The sequence below is a fragment of the Siphateles boraxobius genome, unplaced genomic scaffold (genome assembly GCF_051911475.1).
Source record: "Siphateles boraxobius isolate OS27281-9 unplaced genomic scaffold, OSU_SipBor_1 24, whole genome shotgun sequence".
NCBI lineage: Eukaryota > Metazoa > Chordata > Actinopteri > Cypriniformes > Leuciscidae > Siphateles > Siphateles boraxobius.
Window position 1 is genome coordinate 7045960 of NW_027508855.1, and position 18742 is coordinate 7064701.

At 37.2% G+C, this 18742-nt stretch overlaps 1 protein-coding gene across 3 annotated transcripts in view; it reads left to right on the forward strand.

Annotated features, from left to right (window-relative positions):
- The window catches only part of gas2l1 (growth arrest-specific 2 like 1), a 42399-nt gene that overhangs the window by 10862 nt on the left and 12795 nt on the right, over positions 1 to 18742 (forward strand). For all 3 annotated transcript variants that reach the window (XM_077241061.1, XM_077241062.1, XM_077241063.1), the window contains exon 2: positions 15547 to 15654. In XM_077241061.1, the coding sequence (XP_077097176.1) occupies positions 15547 to 15654 (108 nt within the window). The remainder of the gene's footprint in view (positions 1 to 15546; positions 15655 to 18742) is intronic.

Sequence of the window (18742 nt, forward strand, 5' to 3'; positions counted from 1 at the left end):
CTAACACGGATGGATCTCTGTTTTATTCTTTTGTAATTCTTACTCTAATATCAGGAGAGTTTTACATTATTGTAAATTTTTTATTACATTATGCGGGAGGTAAAGCATATTTTGTTACCTTTTGTAGCTTGGAATGGTTCAGTTTGAGCAGATGTTTTATACCATCATCACTGTCATCGTCAGACCTCATTTACCAGTATATTCAGCATCTGGCTCATTTTCGCAATATCAAACATATTTTAAAAACTATAATTTTCAACATCTTCAAAATCAATATTATGATCAATGACAGCTTCTTCACCAGATCCACCATCAAGTGACAGTGACAATACTATTTGATTGTGTTCAGTACTGGCTCTGCAGTAAATCGCCATCTCAAGTTTTGCTTATGATACTTCCTATTCTTTTGTTTTCTGCCTGCGGTAACTATGTGTGAAATGTTACTTTATCATGGTGTAATAAAGGTGAGTTGCACTTATTTAGTCATCAAAGAGTTATTTATTATTGTTGTGCAGAAAAAATATATACCCTTTTCAATTTTTACAGAAAATGGGTGGGAAAACAGGTATTCTTTTATAATTTTATTGTTTTTTTTTTCTTTTTATATTGTTTATAATGAATTGATGGAGCCTAATAGGAAATAGGAGGAGGGTATTGAATGATGTCACGGGTCACTAAAGATCCGAGATATGCATTTAAGGGGTTGAACAAAAATCTTATTGCTCCCAAACTTTTGAATGGTAGTGTATATATTTTAGTCTCAGTTTGAGTAATTATAGTTGGGAACCAACAGAAAAGTAAAGATGCATCTGTATTTTTACAGGAATCACAATCACGGTAAACAAGATTGCACATTGCACAAAAGAATGAAGAGTCCTCTGTCATTTCTACCAGTCATTGTGGTTTCATCTGATATCAGTATCAATAACCTTACTGGCATCACACACTATATTTGCCTGTGGGATATCTTCTCTTCTCTTCACCCACACAGGTCAGGTTATTCCACCATGTGAAGTGTGTTTGATGACTATTAAAACAAAGTTTTGTGTTTTATTTCAGGTAGTATTCCACTGTTGATTATCCAGGTAGTATCCACCGTTTATAGTTTTTCATTTACCTTGCATTTATTATGAAAGTCTAATGTAGGTGAAAGAAATGAGCTTTAGCTAAATAAAGCCTGTTCGAGCTTTCTCACTTGCACGATCAAGGCAAGCTCCAGTCTGCGTCTTAGTTGGATTTTGCAATAAAGCTCTGCATTATGGTTCAGTACATGTTTTCAGAAAAGAGCAGGAGACGGTTTGCCAGAGGTGCTTGTACTGTACAGACTGTTCGACCTGCCTCTAATGGATTTTACACCAGAGAGAGAGACAGAGAGAGAGAGAGAGAGACAGGAAAAGTAGGTCATGGCAGTTTTTGCTGGGTCAGAATCGCACAAGCTGAGGCTTTAACTGTGAGAGAACGGCTCTTGCTCTCTTTCAATTTTAGTATTTCCCACATGAACTCATCTTTAAGTGGTTGTTCTTTTTATGGTCATACTTATTTATGCCTTTAATTTAGCTGCCGTAGGATGCCTATCTCTCTGCGGTGGGCTGCAGTATTCATCTATTACCAGAACTAGTGGAGTGGGCCATATGCCATTTTATACACCACCTGTCTATACTCAGCTTTTGTTTGTGTGCACGCATGTGTATATTTATGTGTAACTGAGCGTGTGAAGATGGGTGCATGTGCACCAATGTCTGTATCTGCTCACTGTGGAAGCTGAGTGGTTTCTTAACTGTGTTGGCGGCTGATGGAATAACAGCATGGATGCCATTCCTATTACAGTATGTGTTTGAAAGGAATGACCTGCAAGTGCAGTGATATGAACTGTTGTTGATTTTTGAACATGTTATGGTATTACATGGTATTGTTTAGAGTACCATAGTGTGTGTGTGTGTGTGTATATATATATATATATATATATATATATATATATATAATATGCGTATGTGTGAATATGAGATTAAAGTCAAAATATTTCGAGATTAAAGTCGAAATTACAAAAGCCTACTGTCTTCCTTAGTTATTTTTTTCTTTCTTTTAGTAAATACGCTCGTGAAGTCGAACTGACATGAATCTAAACATAATAGAAGCTTTTTACTTTTATCTTGGCTTGGCTTTCATCAAAAGGAATTTCTACAGGTGCTAGGGCTGGGCGGTATGACGGTATATATTGTTACTGCGGTAGAAAATGTCAACCGTAACAGATTTTTTTAATTCCGTGTGTGACATGTAAATAAGTGGGCGTGGTTAACTCGAGTGCAGTGTGCGTGAGACTGAGACACTGAGATTTGTCAAAGAAACATGGAGAAAGCAGATCAAGAGGATCCACAAAGGAATTACGTTTTCTAAAGTGTTGTTGTTAACATGATATTTTCGGGGAAAAATTAGCTGCAGTCAACTAGCAGTACAGCACCCGTAGGCTACAGTTTAGACGAGTACATGTTCGCAACGGGGAAAGCATGGAGCTTACTGGAAAACATCAGTTCATATATCAATATCGTAACAAATAGAAATAACCTTAAATAATGTATAGTTATCTGCATCTTTCCGTCTCTTATGTATAGTTACTTTTTAAACACGAAAATCGCATTCAGCATGACGCGAAAGGGGTTGCCGTGGTAATGAACAACCTGCTTGTTTAAGTGAATGTATAATCCTGTATCTGAGGCAAAATTACTAAATATGCAGCGCGAGTTATATATTTCCAACTCCAAACAATTGGCCACTGAACCAGCTGAAAAAAATCTTCCTTTGATTCGATACGTGATTACAACTTGACACTCAAATGAACCGATCGCATTTGACTTATGCAAAAGACGCGTGCGTGCACACACACTGAGAGGTGAACTGTGTGTTCACCGGGCTATGATAAACTAATGACGTAGTTACAAGGTGTGTATAATTTAAACTACTTAGTCAACACTAACAGTAGCTTCTGTTCGGTTTTCATACTGCTGCTCTCCTTCTTGTCACTTCTGAACTTGATGAACTTGACACTTCTGAACTTCTCTTGATTAAAGCTCCAGGTGACAGGTTGCCAGATATCACAAAAAGAGCAAAACAAGCCCCTTAAATAGTAATAAAATAAGAAGAAGAAGCAGACATGGCAAAAATGTACCGGGGAACACATGTAAACATAACTAGTATTACTAATAACCTACAAAATTGCATAATTAAAAGGAATTAACTAATGTATTATGAATATAGAATAGTTCAAATATAAAATATTCAGATATTATAAACTAATTGATGAAGTAAAGCATTAACATGAAATTGAAAATTTATTCAGCAACATTTTATTTAACGTTGAATTGCACCTATGAGCAGTGTTGTGCAAGTTACTTCCAAACTGTAATACATTATATATTACTTGTTACTGTTATTTAAAAGTAATTCATTACCTTACAATATTACTGTCTCAGAATTGTAATGCGTTACATTACTCCTGTATTACTTTTGAGTTACTTTCACCAAAATAACTATACAGAAGTAGAACTTAACATTCTAAAATGACTAGGGCTGTAACGATATGCGATATGAAACCGAAATCGCGACACTCAGATCCACGAACCTGCAGAATGGCGACACACCCCTTCCAACTCCCAGCGTTATCCATACCGTCTAGATCCAATGCTACCACATCTTTAAATTACTATTAGTATTATTTGAAGTTAACTTAACATTATAAAATATGTAGACCTACACCACAAAACTAGTTGAGGATAAATTATTTAAAATTTGGGAATTCCAGCGTTATGGACATGACATTTGCAGACTTGCAGTCAAAACTTATATTATTATATAAATTCTCAGAAAATGCATTAATAAATATTGAAACGTATGTTTATCCATAGGTTCCTCCCAGAAAGGAGTCCAGACATTAGAAAAATATCAGTCTACACATTCGTTTTATATTTAATATTAGGGAAATCGACAGTCATGTGTGACAAAAAAAATCTTTAACTTTTAGGAGGCAACGATTTTTTGTTTGTTGTAATTCTGTGAATTACACTGTGCAAATCTAATGAAGAAGGGTTGGCTCTCCACAGTAAAATATTCATTTTATTTTATTTTTCGTGTTCGCATTTATGAGGAAAAAACAATGTTACAGACGTGACAGTTCTCCGTTACGGACGCGACCGCTCTGAAGCGGCACTAAAAGACTGCTTTAAAACTTTCACAGACACCTTACACAGAAGACACAAAGCCTTTCTTTAAAGTGAATTTCGTTTTGTATTAATTGTACGGACCTGAAAAATATATCTATATTGAAATGTCTACTTTTAAACAGAACAATTCAAAATGAAAGAAAACAGACTGCTCTCTGCTTATGAAATGAAATGTGCATTTCTCTCTGGTGCATTCACTAGCCTACTGCGAAGATCGCGAGTCAGCATCGTCAACTTCATCTTGACTTTATTAATAAACAATCAACATGTCTCCTTGCTATATTTGACATATTCATAATCATTGCTTTTGCCGGTTCTTTGTGACAGCTTTTAGGTGCTTTATCGGCAGCGCCGCCGCCCTTACATGAACGCGTCACCACGGCATCAAAAACATGATTGCGTGTTGAAAACATGAAAAATACCACATAAACATAGCCTAACTGTTTAGAAAGAAAACACAGAACGAATAGCCTAATGCTCATACGTCCATCAACGAATGTAGTCTTCTTCATGCCATCTTCACCATTAGCCGCTTTTCCTCTGGCCAGCGTGAGCACAGAGGCCGAAATCATACCTCACGGCACTCCTGTAAAAAATAAATCGCTATACAAATATATCAGACGCTGCCATTTAGTCTTTAATTACAGACTTGGACACCACACGCGGCTATTGACTGACCACGAACAGGTAATTTAGCCTACTTGCATCTTTCATTCGTTAATGTCTGGCGGTCTTGCTGTTTTTTTTTTGTTTGTTTGTTTTACAATTAAAACTAAAAATCTGTTTTAGCCTTTTTTTAACTTTTTTTAAAAGCCTTACAGAACATGTACCGAGTAAAATATTACTGAAAATTGATTAGTAATGCCTTACACTACTGCGTTACAGCAAAACGTAATATGTTACTGTAATGCATTACTTTTGTAACGCGTTACTCCCAACACTGCCTATGAGTTGAATTTAATATCCATCAGTTGGGGGCAGTTCATCTAAAAGTTGATGAGTGTGTTTTGTTTAATATATTTAGCTGTCAATAGTTTACCAAAGAAATAATTTACCAAATAAAATCAAACAAGGTGAAATACTTTTAATTTCTAAAGTATATGGGTTTATTTATTATACAAAGCCCTTTTTGTCGATTTTTCGAGAATAACTACATATATAAATAACTACATTGTGAAATATATCGTTATATATTCAGTAAACCAATTACCAGTGGTTTTGGCACTGTGAGCAGGTGCCAGGTCGTGCTGAAAAATGAAATCTTCATCTCCATAAAGCTTTTCAGCAGATGGAAGCATGAAGTGCTCCAAAATCTCCTGATAGCTAGCTGCATTGACCCTGCCCTTGATAAAACACAGTGGACCAACACCAGCAGCTGACATGGCACCCCAGACCATCACTGACTGTGGGTACTTGACACTGGACTTCAGGCATTTTGGCATTTCCTTCTCCCCAGTCTTCCTCCAGACTCTGGCACCTTGATTTCCGAATGACATGCAAAATTTGCTTTCATCCGAAAAAAGTACTTTGGACCACTGAGCAACAGTCCAGTGCTGCTTCTCTGTAGCCCAGGTCAGGCGCTTCTGCCGCTGTTTCTGGTATAAAAGTGGCTTGACCTGGGGAATGCGGCACCTGTAGCCCATTTCCTGCACACGCCTGTGCACGGTGGCTCTGGATGTTTCTACTACAGACTCAGTCCACTACTTCCGCAGGTCCCCCAAGGTCTGGAATCGGTCCTTCTCCACAATCTTCCTCAGGGTCCGGTCACCTCTTCTCGTTGTGCAGCGTTTTTTGCCACACTTTTTCCTTCCCACAGACTTCCCACTGAGGTGCCTTGATACAGCACTCTGGGAACAGTCTATTTGTTCAGAAATTTCTTTCTGTGTCTTACCCTCTTGCTTGAGGGTGTCAATGATGGCCTTCTGGACAGCAGTCAGGTCAGCAGTCTTACCCATGATTGCGGTTTTCAGTAATGAAACAGGCTGGGAATTTTTAAAAGCCTCAGGAATCTTTTGCAGGTGTTTAGAGTTAATTAGTTGATTCAGGTGATTAGGTTAATAGCTCGTTAAGAGACCCTTTTCATGATATGCTAATTTTTTGAGATAGGAATTTTGGGTTTTCTTGAGCGGTATGCCAAAATCATCAGTATTAAAACAATAAAAGACCTGAAATATTTCAGTTGGTGTGCAATGAATCTAAAATATATGAAAGTTTAATTTTTATCATTACATTATGGAAAATAATTAACTTTATCACAATATTCTAATTTTTTGAGAAGGACCTGTGTATATATATATATATATATATATATATATATATATATACACACTCACCTAAAGGATTATTAGGAACACCATACTAATACTGTGTTTGACCCCCTTTAGTCTTCAGAACTGCTTTAATTCTACGTGGCATTGATTTTACCAAAAGGTGCTGAAAGCATTCTTTAGAAATGTTGGCCCATATCGATAGGATAGCATCTTGCAGTTGATGGAGATTTGTGGGATGCACATCCAGGGCAAGAAGCTCCCGTTCCACCACATCCCAAATATGCTCTATTGGGTTGAGATCTGGTTACTGTGGGGGCCATTTTAGTAAAGTGAACTCATTGTCATGTTCAAGAAACCAATTAGAAATGATTCGAGCTCTGTGACATGGTGCATTATCCTGCTGGAAGTAGCCATCAGAGGATGGGTACGTGGTGGCCATAAAGGGATGGACATGATCAGAAACAATGCTCAGGTAGGCCATGGCATTTAAACGATGCCCAATTGGCACTAAGGGGCCTAAAGTGTGCCAAGAAAACATCCCCCACACCATTACACCACCACCACCAGCCTGCACAGTGGTAACAAGGCATGATGGATCCATGTTCTCATTCTGTTTACGCCAAATTCTGACTCTACCATCTGAATGTCTCAACAGAAATCGAGACTCATCAGACCAGGCAACATTTTTCCAGTCTTCAACTGTCCAATTTTGGTGAGCTCTTGCAAATTGTAGCCTCTTTTTCCTATTTGTAGTGGAGATAAGTGGTACCCGTTGGGTTCTTCTGCTGTTGTAGCCCATCCGCCTCAAGGTTGTGCGTGTTGTGGCTTCACAAATGCTTTGCTGCATACCTCGGTTGTAACGAGTGGTTATTTCAGTCAAAGTTGCTCTTCTATCAGCTTGAATCAGTCGGCCCATTCTCCTCTGACCTCTAGCATCAACAAGGCATTTTCGCCCACAGGACTGCCGCATACTGGATGTTTTTCCCTTTTCACACCATTCTTTGTATACCCTAGAAATGGTTGTGCGTGAAAATCCCAGTAACTGAGCAGATTGTGAAATACTCAGACCGGCCCGTCTGGCACCAACAACCATGCCACGCTCAAAATTGCTTAAATCACCTTTCTTTCCCATTCTGACATTCAGTTTGGAGTTCAGGAGATTGTCTTGACCAGGACCACACCCCTAAATGCATTGAAGCAACTGCCATGTGATTGGTTGATTAGATAATTGCATTAATGAGAAATTGAACAGGTGTTCCTAATAATACTTTAGGTGAGTGTATATAGGCTACATATATTAATTGTGATGATAAAATGGCAAGTCAATAGAAAAGTGTCTGTAATCTTTATTTAATGGAATGAATTCCTGTCAATGTGCAAGAATTTAAAATTACTTCAAACATTTCTATGATACTGACATTTCTATGCATCTTTCGATTTTGTAGATTTGTCTCAAAAGATTTTTCCTTTGAAAATAAAATTAAAAACGAACGAAACAACTGTTTTTGTACGAAATTTGCATTAAATTCATGTGGATAGCACTGCTCAAATAATTTGGTCTCGAAAGAATTTGATGAAAAATGTTAAGAAGCAAATGCCTCTCTATTCCATTTAGTCTCATTGCTGTCTCTATTGCTTTTCAGTTAACCACTGATTTCTCATTGCAATTGACACTACAGTTGAGTTAAATATTTGAATAACTTGGTGACCTCTTCATGTTTTTGTCCCTCATGTCCTGATATAGTTTTTCCGTGACCAAATTTGACTCTGATTGAGAAATGGAAATTTATTACATAATCTGTAAAGTAGATTGTGGGAAAAAGAGGGCAGAATATAGTGTCAGAAGTTATACAGGAGAGATATTATACCAGGTGCAATTTAGGTCATGTGAATTTTATAGCGTATTCGTACCAGAAAGTCACCTGATGTTCCTGGTGCTTTTATAAGGTTATAGCTCGGTTTATCTCCTTTAAACAAGGCCTCAAACAAAAGGACAAGCGTGTGATAGTCGTATGCTGAGGCTTGTGAGGAGAGCTTTCTTTCTTTAGTTCTAAGACAGAACACTTTCCCCCCCCCCTTGAGCACAAGTCACAACAAGTCTTCATAGTGCACCTACTGGAGACTAACCTTCAGATTCCACCAGTCAGAGTTTACAAAATGGCTTACTTCACTAAAAGGACTTCACTTTTATCTTAAGTTTATCTTAAGGCCTATTGCACAGTTATTCTAAGCAGCTGGTTTGTCTGGTTAGGTGGGTCTGTATATATGTATGTAGGTTTGTATATGTGTGTGTTTTTGAGGACATTTCAGTGGTGTTTTGAATTTCGATGCTAGAATTGAAGGACACATTTAATTGAGGATGACAAATCAGATAAGAGATGACGGATCTGTGACAATGTATGTGTGCACTGCATTCCCCACGTTTTCCCTCCGTCTGTAGAAGTATGCTGAAACTGTAAATGTCACGAATGTCCTTGAGTTAAAAATACCTTTTTTCCTCTAGTCTTAATCTTTTGCTTAAAGTGAAATGTTCAACCAAAAATGAAAATTGTCATTTACTCACTCTCATGTTGTTCCAAACCTGCATGACTTTCTTTTGTTTTTCTGTCAAAGACTAAAGAAGATATTTTAAAAATGTCATGTGGGTTCGGTCAGGTTTCAGATTTGTCTTTTTTGGTTAAGCTATCCCTTTAAATGACATGAGGTCTCTTCTTTTGGTTGTTTAAAATATGTTTGACCTGTAACGGACGGTCACCGTGATTTTGCCAAGTAAGACATGGTCCTGGATCAACATATTTTGTTGTTCCTGGATCAACATTCCTGTCCCAAAATGTAGTCCTTACCCAATCCCTACCCCTAAACCTAACCCTACTACCCATAAATTTTACCTAAAATCAGAGGGTAATGATAGGTGAATGTCACTGATGTTTAAGTACTTCACCTTGGTTCTAAGCCTAAACTTGACATAAACTGTAAACTTTTCCCTCAAATCTGATTGGTTAATTGGAAAGTTGATCCAGGATCAACAACGATGTTGATCCAGGAACATGTGGTACTTGGTGAAATCACGTTCACCTGCAAGGGACCTATATTTTGGAATGATGTTGAAGATCTGTATTTTATTAGTTGTTGCATGTGTGCTGTTGATCTTAGGTTGGTTTCAGCTGATATACCTCAGTTCAGTCCTACTGGAGATGTAAAAACAGTTTCTGCTGTGCCAGACACCCCCCGAAGTCCTGAGCAGTGTGTTACATTTAAGGCATGATAATTTTTAGATTGGAACCCACCCAGAGCAATGAAATCAGATATAAACTTCTCAGCAAACAGATTTCTGATTCTTGCACATCTGAAACAACAAATGTCTTTCTGTGAGGTAGATTTTGCTCAAACACTGCCATAGTGGATAAGACACATGCCTTTGGTGTGAGAGACCCGGGTTCGAATCCACTGTGAGACACCAATGTGTCCCTGAGCAAGAAAGTTAACCCCTAGTTGCTCCAGAGTTGTGCGACCTCTGAAATATAGCAATTGTAAGTTGCTTTAGATAAAAGCGTCAGCTAAATGAATAAATGTACATGTAAATGTTATTCAGTAAAATTGGTTGAGAGTGATGTAAACCATTTTTAAAACACCTTTCCTCACAACAATTTATTTTGAACACATGAATATCCCTCCAAAATAAAATATTTGCTACAATTATTGGTATCAGCCATAAATGTCATCAAAAAAGAGCACTAAACTCCCCTTTGAGGCTGCTTTCGTAAGTGTGAATGCAAGTCTACCACTATTTTTCACTTCACTTGAGTGTCTGTTTACACAGAACTCTTCTGAGACACTCAGTCACGCACTTACTGAGAAATGATACGGCTATTCCAAAACAATCCACACCCACGGCCTTTTTACATCTAAGCCGGAAGCATCCTTCACTCTTCTTTACCCAGTTGGCCTTCTGCATGTCCCCTCTGTCAAAGTATCGGGTAGCCTGCAGTTATCAGAGACCCAGATATAGCTCACTATCTCTCAGATGCTCCATTTCCCCGTCTGCATCTCTGGGCTGACCGCGCCCAGCTCTGTGTCTTTGATGCTGGGTCTCCCAGTCCCATAGTGCTGCTGTGTTGGTGGTAGAGGAAGGAGGGTGATAAACAGCGAGCGTTCCCTCCAGACATGCGCTCAGGCAAAGCAGCAGCACTGATAACAGCACTCGGGATGGTCTGCTGGTGGAACCAAAAACAAAACGAAGATGAGGACTGAAAGCACACATAGAAGCAATTTTCCTTAAAAATGACACCATTTATTTTAATGCCATGTTCATTATTATGATTGTCTTTATTAAAATAATCGATGGAGATAGTTTTTTGGCATCAATGCGATTAATCTAATTTTAGCAGAAATTTGCCTCTAAATATATACAGTGGGGTCCAAATGTCTTGAGACTTTTATTTTGCGTTATTTTTCATTGTACTTGAAATTAGCAGCATAACAATAAGAGTTAAAAGTTGTATTGAAAAATATTAAGTATTATGATTTCAGAATGTCTTGGTATTTAGTAGGCTATATCCCTTTTTTGTTTTCATGACTGCAGTGTAGAATCAAATCTATTTCTAATGCATTTTTGAATGAATCTTCATTTGACAGCAGATCAAGTCAAAACCAACTAGAACTATATTCTATGTGATTCAGTTGACTTTGATGCATTTATTAATTTACTATGTATTTATATTAAAGTACTCAATGATTGATTTAATTTTTAGCATTTTAAATTGCTTTGTGGCAAACACAAAAATTCACAATTTAAGTAATATTTCCAACGCCATGATTTGTAAAAAAAATGTTGTGAAGGATATAGAATTTAATTCTTCCATAAAAAACCTGACACAAAATTTTTTTATTTGAAACTGAAATGCAAATAAAGCAACAGTGTCATTGTTTGTGTGTTTTCTGAACATAGACACATGCGCTGCTGTCTTTTAGAAATCACACTGAACAACAAATCAGGTTTAGATAAATGTGTTAGCTGCTAAATAATTAATAATGTGTCAACTTTGTCAGCCATGTCATTATCATATTTTCTCAACCTCCTCTCCTCTGTCAGGTGTCCATCTCTCTCTTTCTATCAGTATGTTTTCCCCAGGAGATCCCTGCTTCCATAACACAGACTGCAGTTATCAGAGAGGGCTGTTATGGTGCTTGTATTATCTCTTGTGTGACCCACATCTCTTATCGCTGTTTTCAGAGCAGTGCAGAACCAGCATTTTCCCATTCTCTGGGTTGAATCTTTTACAGACACATCTCATTGTTTGCATACAGTATATGCTAGGTGTGGCACGATCAGTCTTTTTTGCCTCCGATACCTGGGATTCAGTATTGGCCGATACCGAGTACTGATCCAATACTAAAATAATAATAATAAAAAAAAATGTATAAACTGTATCGGTATGCCTCAATGTGGGGAAGAGACTGTGATTATTCTTTTGTGAAAGACATCATGCTTGACTTAAACATTATTTTCCTAACTTTAAAAAAAATATACGGACAAAATATATACTATATAATTAAAAGACATTTATTTGTAATTTTTAAGCTTTTTAATGAATCAGCAACATATGATAGAATAGGACAGAACAACCAAGGCTATTAATAAACTGCCATTGCTGAAAAGTATTGTAATATGAAAGGCTCCAATTCAGAGCAGCACAAAACGCTTATGCGTATCCCGTGCGCAGAATGATGCGCTTGAAGCAACATGGAGTCTCAGTGCTTCACATTGAAAAGTTCAAAACACAAAGGGAAGAGATATATATAAATATATATCATTTATTTATTCAATAGTTTGAGCCTTTTAACAGTTTTAAATTTCAGGTACTGTGTGCGTGAAGAACAACTATATCTCTCTCTACTCAGTGTTGTGATCTAACAGACACCCTGGAGAAAGTAACATGTGAAACTCCAGCAAGATAAAGTCCTTTTATGCAAAACAGAACAATAGAAAAAAATAATAGACAATAGACCTTTATCTACAGATCTACAGTATAATAATAGGAACATTGACTCATCTTGGAGAGAGTTTCATGGTGTTGACTGTCGTAACCGAGCGCGACGCGCTGTTTGAGTGCCGAATAGAGAATGACTGACAGCCGCAGCGGAGGGAAGAACTTAGGTGAACTTGAATTTAAGGACTTAAATCTGTACCTCACATTAAACCGTATGGAATGGCTTCAGAAAACTTGGAGTATAGTACACGAAAACATTATGGTGCTTCATAATGTTTTTGTGCCTTTTTTGTTATATAACAATAACATACGCACTACATTGTATTTGGATGGTCTCGTCTGGCCGATATCCGATTGGGCATAAATTGGAAGTATCGGAGCAATACCAATACGGAGTATCGGATCGGCGCACCCCTAGTATATGCCACTCCACGTCTCAAATTTGGTAAGGGTGGTTCCTCAGCTAAAATCAACAAAGAAATGCTGTGAGAACTTTACAGGGAATCTGCCCTCTCCTGTTTTGCTACACTGACTGGCAGAGCTCATTGTAAACTTTTCTCAGTCTACTGGACAGAGACTTTAAACAGTGTATTTGGCATTAAGGCTCCATATTTTCTATTTCTGTAGCATTTCATCTTTTTCCCTGATATAATGTTTCAATCACTGAATCAAGTTTCTTATAACTCTCAATGGCCAATTTCTGACACAACTAGGCTATTTGAAAATGTATGGCTGTTACTAAAAGAAACACTCAGCATGCGTAGTAGTAACCCAAAAATCGTTCTTTTCTGAACAGAGCCACATTTCCACACAGCAGAATTGTTTTGTGAAGATACAACACAAGTTTGCTTTGCTCACATACTGCTTGTGTGAGGTTTTTCTATAATACGCTGTTTTTGCTACCATACCTTTAAGACTTGTGTGAATGATGTTGATGACTTTGTCGATTATAATGGAAGCATTTTGGTTTTGTCACGTCATTTGCTTGTGGTACAGATACGATGTAATGGAAAGAAACTATTACCACAGACACCTTTAAGGTGGTCACTGCTCACTTACTTTCCAGAACGGATGTCTAGACAAAGACGAGAGAAGCATAAGAGAGGCAAAACACAGTCAGGGAGTGCCTGTTCGCTTGAGAGAGAACACCAGAGAGAGAGAGAGAGTCTGTATTACAGCTCTCTCTGGTTCTGTGGTAACTGTCAGACACATGCTGTCTAAATAGACATGAAGTTGGGTCTTATTATAGAATTTTCCAGCATTAACTCTCTAACCTTCCAAACAGGGCAATAATGTGGAAAATTAAAATGATTCACGGGCAGCTCTAGTCTAGAGCCTCCAAGTTCAACTACAGTCGATCAAATCTCATTGACCGTGTGTGGGGCAATACATCTTCTTCATCATGCCAGCCTGCTGTCTCTCATCTGTGGAAACTCAGCTGAATTTGTCCATGTAGGAAATAAAGACGAGTTTCCCATGTGTTTGTAGACCCTTGTAAAATTATAGAATATAGTCTTTATAATAATAGTAAATAATAGTATTATGCAGGTGAATCTGGTGAAAATGTGCTTATTAAATGTGCATAAAATAAGTACTAAAATATGTTGTAATGTAACAAAACTTTCCTTTTTTAAGTAATACATTTTAATTAATTAATTAATTAATTTAATCTTTTCTTTTTATTTTGGTCTGAAATTTGTCAGACATGAATCTTTATGAGATTGTGCACCCACAGAGACGTTGGAATTAAATTAGTTTTTTTTTTGCTTACTAAGTGTCTGTCACATTCATCCTTTGTTTAAATGACAGAGGTGATTGAGAGTGAAAATGAGTGTTAGAGACAGAGTTTTGTCTTGCAGTAGGAGTTTCAACCCTCCTTTTCTAACATTGCTGTTCTCTCATATGATTTTGATTGATCTTCTGCACTTTTGCCCTGTTTGTTATGGTGTCACACTCATTTAAGAGAGTCTTTTCAAAGACAGCAAACAGAACCGAACAACATCAGAGGAAACTAGAGAGAATGAGAGACGGCGCAAGACCATGATCACCCCACCCATACTGTTAACCAGCCTGACCACTCTAAATCAAAACATATGCATGCAACTATACTGTTACGTCACTCTCTTTCACATGCATAATTGTTTAATGTGTATGTATGTGCCTTTAAGTTAATCATTGGGCAAGTCCCAGATCTCATCAGGATATGACGCAATTTTTGGGAATGGCTCTTTGTTTCACTGTTTGTACTTTAGAGAGGGTGAGACGGATAAAGAAACTGAGAGACTTCTCCAGGGAGTGATTCAATTAAGGTGTGACAGGAATTGGAAAGGTCTGACTCTTTCGCTGAGTCAATCAGGAGCTCAGGAGTCAATTACAGACCAACCTATGATGCATAACATATAAGTTAGCTACATTTTATCCGTTCACACGCTCATACAAGCTCCCAGCGAAGTGAGGGATGTGACTCAGTGTTTCTCACAGGAAACTGCTTCTGTTCAGGTGCTGCTGAACATTCAGTGGAACGTTTGTCTCTGAGTGTGACTACATGTATTTTATTGTCTGCAGTTAGCCAGTAAACAACTGAATAGTAAAGAAGCACATCCTATTTGTTAACATACATCTTAACTCCCAAATATGAGCATTAATATAAACTAGAAATATGAATAAATCTTACTTTTTATTTAATTTGTTCATATTGTTGTCCAAAATCCTTATTTTTACCATGTTTATTTAGACATTTGTTGGTCTAATCAAACAGAAATGTATATTGTTTATAAAAATACACTGAAAGTAATATATTATAATAGATAAGTTACACTAACTGTTTTCTTAAAACACTCCCCTATAAAAATAGTTTGTATTCATATTTCATACAGACATGTATATAATTTGCAAACTTCATTCTATGGTGTGGGCCACCTAGTATATGGCAGATACTTTTGGCATTGATGGCTATCTTTTTCATTCATTTGCTATGTGATTAAAGGATTGTTTCTATCAATATTATCAACTTTTAACCATGGTCTACATATTGTATGATCTTTTTTAATAAGCTTTTATTGTGTTTTGTAGGTTCGGGAGATTCTGGGCCAGTGCTCCTGTCCATCACAGTTTCCAATGACCAAAGTCTCAGAAGGGAAGTACAAAGTGGGCGACTCCAGCGCACTCATCTTTATCAGGGTACAACTTTTATTAACTTTCAGCAGACTTAATATAGCTTAATATGCAAAATTAGCAAGAAGTTGAGGCGAGTTAAGTTCCAACACAACAACCCCTTCACAACCAATGGTGTGAGTTTGGAGTGGGACTAACTCTTTGTCTGACCAATATGCACCTTATCTTTCACGTAAGAGTGGGCGTAGTCATTTGTAAATTTAATGTCTCGCACATTTACAGAAAATAGCTTGCATCCACATTAAAAAATAAGGTGGATAGCATGGGGGAGTGTTTGGGAAATCAATTTGAAAACAATTATTATTTTTGCAATTTCATTTGGTGGCACAGAATGAAACACTTTACTTTCTTTTATTATGAAGTTTTAGTACAAATGCTGTTGTCACACCCACATCAAACCATCGATTCTGTTATTTACTTTTTGAATCTGCGCTGCTGTATCATTGGGATCTTTAACATTTCCAGAATAGAGGTCAGACTATAATAATTATAGCTCCATAATAAGCCATCCTGAGGTTTGAATGATGTTTACACAGTTGCCAAGATTGACCTATTCAAGACTTAGCCTGTTATCCAACTTCATCTAAAAGCACCCACACCCATTCATACTGCAGACAGAAATAGAGACTTGTGTCATTTCCTGTCCTCTACATACCTCACTGAATTTATGTGTGTGTGTGTGCATGGCTTCATGGGTATTTATTACATGCACTCTATACATGCATCTGTGTCCCTTAAGTGTGTTGTCGGGTCTACAGATATTCACTCTCAGCTGGAGGAAATTTTGGAAGGAATTTTATCTTCCTCCAATGCAGCTGGGCTGAATCAATTAAATATCATTCTCCTCCGCATAGATGGTGTAACTGCAACCCTATATTCCCCCTCTTTCTCTCTGTCGCCATCTGTCTTGATTTTCTATTTTTCTGTGGCTGTTTTTTCCTCTGTGGTGTGTGTTTGGTACGTGCACTATTGTTAGACCTGTGTGTGCAACTTAGCTGATGCTGTTAGATTGAACCCTTTTATTTACTGAGCCTATAATTTTACATAGACCCATCATCCTTCACCAGCGCAATTAACACAAGCAGCACAGTGTGGAGTGAAGCAGAGGCCATTCACATGCCTGGCTCAGCTTCTCTGTGTTCACATCAATAAAGAAAATGGAAGGTGATAAGCAAGAGAAATAAGATGACTTTGAGACGGCTACGGTCAGTGCTCATATTGATGTTGTAAACTGAAAAAAAAAAAACTCGCGATTGAGACCTTGGCACAAGGGAACATTAGCTTTGTTTACTCGGTGCTTATTATAATTATGGTTTCAGCATGTGTCCGCCTGTTGCCATAGTGACTCGGGCTGAATCCAAACTGCTTTTTAAAGGGCAGATGAGTAAAGCTATTAAAGAGTACTGCCCTCCCATTGGTCAATTATTACATTAGGATGTATTGTAACAACAAATCTACCTGCAGTTACGTTAAGCTAAATACTTGGTTGGGCTTTTGATTACATGTTAAATATAATCCCACATACCAATATTTGCAGTGAAAATCTATCAAATGATGATTATTCAAAGGCATTACACTACTGTTCAAAGGTTTGGGGTCGGTATGATTTATTTAAATGTTTTTGAAAAGTATGTTATGCTCACCAAGGTTGCATTTTTTTTATCTACAGTAAAACTATAATATTGTGAATTATCACAGTTTCTTTCTTTTTTTAAATACAATTTGAAATGTCAGCATAACGCCAGTCTTCAGTGTTACATGATCCTTCAGAAATCATTCTAATGTTGATTTGTTGCTCAAAAAACATTTTTTATCATATCAATGTTAAAAATAGTTGTTGTTTTGAAATCTTGTCTGCCACAATGTACTGATTTCTATTTCAAATAAATGCTTTTCTTTTGAACTTTCAATTCATAAAAGAATTCTGAATAAACCAGATCAAAGTATTGATTACACAAAACACAGTATACAAAAAAGCTGTTGGAGTCGATATGGTTTGTTTTATTTTCATATAATTGAATAAAACTACAGTCAATAAGTACATCAATACATTTTGCAATCATGTTGGTCTAGCTGTAGTTGAAGACTTAGTAGTTCATTTTGATAAATGCATCTCGACTCTCAAGACCCCTGCATTCTGTTACACTCCGTCAGCTGTTCGTAGAACATAAAAACACATCCTGTGTGAACAGCTACTTATTTGTACTGCCTTTAATTTGGTAATATTATTTGGCTTGGTGCGTTGTATTAACAGCTTGGTTTTGTACATCAGTAAATCAAGACCTAAACATTTACCCTTTACGTTATCTTTTTTTGATTTTAATTTTATTCATTGTACAGGCCTTTATAGTTTTCTAGTATTTAAGGTTTAGCTTGTATGAGTGTTTCAGTCTTTGTAAAAAGGAGTGTACGTCTGTGCGGGTGGGCATTGTGCCAGCCAGCAGATGTGCTTTCTTTTCATGGCAACGGCACACAGACACTCGTCACATGATTATTCCTTACCATGTGCTCAGCAGATGGAGTTTAGCAATGCTAAATCTATAAAGAGTTTTGATGCAACAAGTTAGAAGTAGTCAATCAACAGTGAAAATAAGAAAAGCATTTTCTTGACTGAGAGATTCTTGATAAAGGAATCAATGGCTGTCTCTTACCTACATTTCTCTCTGTTCATCAGAGAAGAGTTCAGAGAAAAAGGAGGCCTGTTTCTATGCTAAATCCCCTCCATTCCCCTCTCTCTGAATACCAGCCGTGAGGGGGTTGAATGAGGGAGAGTGTGTGTCGGTGCGTGAAGTCTTTTTGTTCTCTCTCTAGCTCTGTCATTGCGTGTTGTGATTATAATGAAGGCGATGGAGACCGGTGAGGTGGAGAGAGCTCAGTTATATAGTGCTATAGGACACTGAAGGTTGATCTTATAGTAATCAACTGACTGTTATGTTGTACCACTTGTGTTATTAGTGGTGTTTAAAGATTGCCCATTCTATAGGGTAAGGATTAGGGGTTGGTTTAGAGTTAGTTGCATGTAATTATGCATAATTTATAGTTATTACTATACTAACTAGATATAACATGTAACAAGGACACTGTATAACAAAGT